Source organism: Nicotiana sylvestris, chromosome 7, assembly GCF_000393655.2.
Source record: "Nicotiana sylvestris chromosome 7, ASM39365v2, whole genome shotgun sequence".
Lineage (NCBI taxonomy): Eukaryota > Viridiplantae > Streptophyta > Magnoliopsida > Solanales > Solanaceae > Nicotiana > Nicotiana sylvestris.
In genome coordinates, this window is record NC_091063.1 from 17,366,047 (window position 1) to 17,372,776 (window position 6,730).

Genomic DNA, 6,730 nt, shown 5'->3' on the forward strand with positions numbered 1-6,730 from the left:
TTTGAACAGTTTAGAAACTTTTAGCATTCACAATACTTTAAATAATTAAATTTTAATTACCTTATATAATTATTTTCATATTTGAACAATACATAATTGTAATCCCTTTCATGTTATAATTAAATATCGAAAACTTGGGATGAGCTAATATTAAGAACTTGAATCAACAAAAAATAAATTAGTTCTTTTAATATCAAGGCCAAGTAGTTAAGTAAAATCCAATTCAATTATTTGTTAAATTCATCGTATAATTAATATTATTTTTCAAGTTGACAAAACTCTTAGAATGCCTAAATTTGTTTGCATAAGAATAATATGTTGGATGAAAAAAATAAAAATAAGATAGAAAAATTAACGTGGAAAATTTTATAGATAAGCCGTTTCAACTAAAACGATATATATTTTAAGGAGTATAAGATAATTTTTATTTTATAATACAAACATACTATATTTAATAGTAAAATATAATTTTCTAAAAGATCCTATATTCACTGATTTAGATACACGCGCAAAACGCGTACCATAAGACTAATATAAATAAAAAAAAACATGTTATGTGGAAGTTTTAAATTTTAAGGTAATTATAATAACTCAAATTAAAATTTAATATTTATGTCCGCGCATCGGGTACTAGTTAATTCCTATAAGAAAGCCGTGACCCATTATCCTTTTATGGTTCGCCTACAAAATGACCAAATTACCCTCACAGAATTTACTCTTAAATAAATCCGCTACGTTTCCATTAATAATCTCGAGAAGCTTCTTTAAACCCCTTCTCTAAAACCCTACTCCTCCAATCCCTTAAACTCTCGCTTTCTCCACTTTCCTCCTCTCTGCTCTCCTCCTTCGTTCATCTGGTGAGACGAAATGCACAGGCTTTCGAAACGCTCTGTCACTTCAATCCTTCGCAGTTCAACTGCTGCACGCTATCGAGATGTTGCTGCTCCAATTTCTTCTTCCCACTTCTTTTACGATTCGGTATTACTGTGATTCACTAATCAATTTGCTTTTAACTCTACATCATATTTATTGTGATTAACTCATCAAGTTACTGTAATTTGGTGAACAGGCGGATGGTGATAGTAAAGGTAGATGGTATTCATCATTAACTTCAGGTAGATGCAATGTTAATGGATCCATTAAGCCATTTAAATCAACAAATAAGCCGTTTTTGGCTTGCCGGTATGAGTCAACAGCTGCTGCATCTGATTCTCCATCGGAGAAGTTTGAGTACCAAGCAGAGGTAAAAAGCTAACATCAAAGAGTTAGAAGCTGAAAAGTGTAGTGAATAATTGGAAATTTGAAATTTTTGTTTTGCTTACGTGGCAGGTTAGTCGCCTTATGGACCTCATTGTTAACAGTTTGTATAGCAATAAGGAGGTTTTTCTGAGGGAGCTTATCAGGTAGTAATTATTAGCTAACTTTCTTTTTTAATGTTTGTGTGCTCTGCAGTTTTTTATATATTCCATCAATGACCTTTGCGAAAACCAGTGTTTATAGCAGTATTTTTGTATGCCCCGCACTTCTTATAACAGTGTTTGTGTTGTGAAAGATTTTCTGAAACGATGTAAAGATTAGATTTTTACTATGATGACTTGAAATTCAGCAACTTGGTAGCAGTAACTAAGGGACCAAAAAGTAATGTGAATGACTTCGTTTGGTTGTGATGACTTAGGTGGATTTTTCTGCAGAAGGCTAACTTATTGTCTCGTAAGACTTGGTCATTTAATTATATCTGGCTTGGTACATTTAAATGCTACCAATATCTGCCAACACTCTCCGTTGGTTGATATTATGTCAACTCTGGAGGCCCTATGTATGTATTAGACTGAAGTCACTAAACTAAAAGGAATTAAACTATCTATATTTGCTACTTACATTGTTCCAATTTGATGACGCAGCAATGCAAGTGATGCCTTGGATAAGTTGAGGTTTCTTGGTGTTACCCAGCCTGAGCTTTTGAAGGATGGAGTTGATCTTGATATTCGCATTCAGACCGATAAAGATAATGGCGTTATTACCATAACGTGAGCATCACAACCTATTAACTTTCTTTATCGTTTTTCTGTTTTGTCTGTCTATCATGAATGTTGAGACTTTCGTGGTATATGGTATATGCAGGGACTCAGGAATTGGTATGACTCGCCAAGAACTTGTTGACTGCCTTGGTACTATTGCACAAAGTGGAACTGCAAAGTTCCTAAAAGCCCTGAAGGTGCATTTTTGTGATATAATTATTCTATTCTCAGTGTTTGCTTCATATAACCTATAATTTTTGTACATGTGTTTTTACCACATAACAGGACAGCAAGGATGCTGGTGCTGACAGCAATTTAATTGGTCAATTCGGCGTGGGATTCTACTCAGCTTTCCTTGTTTCTGAACAAGTATGTTTTTTGTCTAGGGATTCTACATTAGACTTATGTTTTTTGTCTAGGGATTCTACATTAGACTTACTCTCCACTTCTTGATAATAAATATTAACCTTGTTACATTTGTATCTCTCTTATAATTTGCTAATGAAAGGTTGAAGTCTCGACAAAAAGCCCAAAATCTGACAAGCAATATGTCTGGGTTGGAGAGGCCAATTCTAGCACCTATACCATTAGAGAGGAGACTGATCCTGCAAAACTTCTTCCTAGGGGAACCCGTCTCACTCTATATCTTAAGGTTGGTAAATCACTTTGTTTCAAAGGCAAGCTTCAGATCCTAGCTATCTTAGTTCCTGAGGAGGACCTTACTGTTCTTTTCTCCATGTTCTGCTGTATATGTGCAGAGGGACGACAAAGGATTTGCGCATCCGGAAAGAATTGAAAAGCTTGTGAAAAACTACTCACAGTTTGTTTCATTCCCTATTTATACTTGGCAAGAGAAGGGATATACAAAAGAGGTATGTGCATACCCTTATGCCTTCCCGTATGCTCATGAGGCATAACGTTTGCAGATAAATCTTCACTTGTTTCTATCTATGGCCACAAAACACGCTTGGGGCTTCACATTTTGGACATTCCACATTATGTAAGCTGGAATGACTCCTTATTGCCCTGTGGTTTCGTGATATTGACTCTTTACAGGTTGAAGTTGATGAGGATCCGGCAGAAGCCAAGAAGGAAGGAGAAGATGAGACAGCTGAGGTAGCTAGGAAGTACCTATTCTGGGTGTAGCTTTCTTGATTCTGCTGTTGTCTTTTTTCCATTTCTGATGAAATTTCCAACTCTCTGCAACAGAAAAAGAAGAAGACCAAAAAAATTGTGGAGAAATATTGGGACTGGGAGCTTACAAATGAGACTCAACCAATATGGGTTAGTATTCAGATTACTATTTCCTGCCCTATGCTCCCAAAGTTTGTTCTTACTGATATAATGAGTTACTTTTTTTCCTTTTCCAGCTTCGAAGTCCTAAGGAGGTGAGTAAAGAGGAGTACAACGAGTTCTACAAGAAGACTTTTAATGAATATTTGGAGCCACTTGCTTCTTCACATTTCACAACTGAGGTACTAAAAACTTCTTTGATGCAGAATGTTTTAAAGTAACATAGTCTACTACTTCACCTTTAAAGTAACATAGTCTACTACTTCACCCTTTCTGTTATAATTCTAGTATGATATCCTCTCTTTAATGGTACTACTGGAGGTTTAAGTTTCAATTTTGTTAGACAACATTTCTAGCTCTTTTGTTTTTTCATTTTCCCCTGTTACTTCATTTTACCTCGCTTTTGCTGTAACAGGGAGAAGTCGAGTTCCGTTCTATACTTTATGTGCCATCTGTATCTTCAATGGGTAAGGATGACATAGTCAATCCCAAGACGAAGAATATAAGGCTTTACGTAAAGCGAGTGTTCATATCTGACGACTTTGACGGTGAACTGGTAAGAGAGAAAGCTTTATTGTTTCTATGGGAGAAGTTCATTGCTATACAAAGGAGCTTATTGATATGCCTTTTCTCTGGTATAGTTTCCACGCTACCTGAGTTTTATCAAAGGTGTTGTTGACTCAAATGATCTTCCACTTAATGTATCACGAGAGATTCTTCAAGAAAGTCGCGTTGTAAGTTCTTCAGGCATATTCTTTGCATTCAAGTGGTGGTGCATTTTTTATTTGCATGCTGTTAAGCTCTTCTGTTTACGAACTGTATGTTGTCTTAGGTTCGCATCATGAGGAAGCGGTTGGTGCGGAAAGCATTTGAAATGATTCAGGGCATTTCCCTCAGTGAAAACAAAGATGTATGTATATTCGTTTCTCAAGCCTTTGTACCCATGACATTAATCTTATACATTTGTTGTGAAACAATTTTTTACACAGTCAAAATGTTTGTCTTGTTTTTTTCCTGAAAGTTTCTGTTATCTTTAGTTTTTTGCATTAGCTGGCTGGTTCTTCTGAATGTCATTGGGCATCTGCTACTCTTTATATGCAGGACTATGATAAGTTCTGGGAGAACTATGGAAAGCACCTAAAGTTGGGATGCATCGAAGATCGTGAAAATCACAAGCGTCTTGCTCCACTTTTACGATTTTTCTCTTCTCAAAGTGATGAATTTACAATCAGCTTGGATGAATATGTTGAGAATATGAAACCAGACCAGAAAGACATTTACTATATTGCTTCTGATAGTGTAACGAGTGCAAAGAACACTCCTTTCCTTGAAAAACTTCTTGAGAAGGATCTTGAAGTATGAGTCGTTTGAACTGACTCTAGTTGGTTTCTTGTCTGCTGTCTTCTTGCTTGCTTCACTGATATTTTCTAATTCCTTTTCCAGGTGCTGTTCTTAGTTGATCCTATTGATGAGGTTGCAATCCAAAATCTCAAATCATATAAGGAGAAAAACTTTGTTGACATTAGCAAAGAGGACCTAGATTTAGGTTAGTTATTTGAGATGTTTGTCCTTTATATAATATCTGTTCCCTTTTAGCTGACCTGCGTATTTTGCAATACTAATAAGCTGGATGTCCATTGTTGTAGGTGATAAGAATGAAGACAAGGAAAAGGAGATAAAACAGGAGTTTGGGCAAACTTGTGATTGGATAAAGAAACGGCTAGGAGACAAGGTTGCTAGTGTGCAGATCTCAAATCGTTTGAGCAGTTCTCCTTGTGTTCTTGTATCAGGAAAGTTTGGTTGGTCAGCCAATATGGAGAGGTGAAGTGAATTTTTTGTGATGCAGATGGTTCAGTTTTGAGTTTCAAGCTGTAGCCATTTATGAAATACCTGGATTTTCTTGCAGGCTGATGAAGGCCCAAACTGTTGGTGATACCTCCAACCTGGATTTCATGAGGAGCAGAAGAGTCTTTGAGATCAATCCCGAACACCAGATCATTAGAACCTTAAATGTAAGCGGATCCTGTGCGATGATGGTACCTTCTTATGTGATCTAATCTTATGTGTTTACTAACATCCTTATTTGTAAAATATTGCAGGAAGCCTGCAGGAATACTCCAGATGATGAAGAAGCATTGAGGGCCATTGATCTTTTGTATGATGCTGCATTGGTTTCTAGTGGTTTCACTGTGAGTCTTCCTATCTTTATTCCTATTTATTCGGGTAACTGGATTTGGTCCCCGAGACAATTAACCTCAGGGAAGCTACCATATAGCATTCATACTTGGTTACATTTTTAGGATTACTCTGGGCATAGGTGACCCTTCTTAATTAGGCCAGTAGTTCTTGATATTTGCTTAGATAACTATAGGAGGTCCAAGAATGTAGTTTATTAACTTGAAGATGTACCATAACTTATTAGAACTACTTGTGAGCTTTGACCTCATGTATGATTTAGAAAGAAAAAGAGTAGGTGGAAGAGTTGGTAAGTGGTTGGGTGATTTTAACCAGCGATATGCTAGAGTAAGGTTCATTTCTCATGAGATACACTATTTCATAGATATTTTTGCTTTTAAATGGTGGGGTTTAAACTGGTAGGGGGTGATGAGTTCCTGACATTACATGTCAAGTTCATTGGTTGATTTTATTTTTGAGGGACAAAAGGGAAACTAATAGGTGATATAATATGAACAAAGATTCCTTTATATAATAGAATATGACAAATATTTGCTGCCTATGGCAGTGAACTTGATTCTTATATCTTGCATCAATTCTTGCAGCCTGATAATCCGGCACAACTTGGAGGGAAGATATATGAGATGATGAACATGGCTCTTGCTGGTAAGTGGGGAACTGTCGGTGGGTATCAGCAGCAAGTAAACCAGCAATCGTACATCCCAGAAACAGTCGAAGCTGAGGTGGTTGAGCCTGCTGAAGCTGGTGGACAGAAATAAAATGTGTAACTTTCCATTAGTTTGTAATATAATAGTTGAGGCTCGGTAGAGATAATATGGGTGCCCTATTGGTGAGCAGATCAATCGTCAAGTAGATGGACTTATAAGCATTATTGTGCAGTTAAATTGAAATTTTAACATAGAACAATAATCTTGTTTACGAATAACGTTGCTGTTCCAGCTGATTTCTATTTATTCAAATGCAACTTGGTTTAGACTACAAGACAAGACTACGGAGTCGATAGTTTTGTGTTTTGTGGAGGTATTAATGAAAGTTTCAATTCCATAATTTTCTGAAAAGCAATCTGCTATAGGAGACCTGATAAGAGCAGCAGGCTCTATCTTAGTTTATTAATCTTCTTTTCTTATAAACCAGGTGGAGGTATTGCATATAACCAACTTAGATTGAGATGTTAATGATACTGAACACTTGGTTGAATGGATAGTTTTTCTAAGTAATATGTG

The 6,730-nt window shown here is 36.2% G+C and overlaps 1 protein-coding gene across 1 annotated transcript; it reads left to right on the forward strand.

Annotated features, from left to right (window-relative positions):
* The first annotated feature begins 747 nt into the window (after positions 1-747).
* LOC104245104 (heat shock protein 90-6, mitochondrial) lies at positions 748-6,493 on the forward strand. The gene is made up of 20 exons (XM_009800673.2): positions 748-978; positions 1,070-1,243; positions 1,330-1,403; positions 1,902-2,027; positions 2,122-2,215; positions 2,304-2,387; positions 2,527-2,670; positions 2,777-2,890; positions 3,075-3,134; positions 3,228-3,302; positions 3,389-3,493; positions 3,727-3,867; positions 3,953-4,045; positions 4,144-4,221; positions 4,413-4,667; positions 4,755-4,857; positions 4,958-5,132; positions 5,218-5,323; positions 5,411-5,500; positions 6,092-6,493. Exons 1-20 carry the CDS (start codon positions 868-870, stop codon positions 6,263-6,265), a joined length of 2,376 nt encoding a protein of 791 aa, XP_009798975.1. The 5' UTR covers positions 748-867; the 3' UTR covers positions 6,266-6,493.
* Positions 6,494-6,730: the final 237 nt, after the last annotated feature.

Excerpts from the sequence above, each read along its gene's own strand:
- LOC104245104 (XM_009800673.2), top strand. The coding sequence starts at position 868 with ATGCACAGGCTTTCGAAACGCTCTGTCACTTCAATCCTTCGCAGTTCA. Across the intron at positions 3,494-3,726 it reads CTTCACATTTCACAACTGAG|GGAGAAGTCGAGTTCCGTTC; the intron begins GTACTAAAAACT and ends TTGCTGTAACAG. Across the intron at positions 4,668-4,754 it reads TTCTTGAGAAGGATCTTGAA|GTGCTGTTCTTAGTTGATCC; the intron begins GTATGAGTCGTT and ends TTCCTTTTCCAG.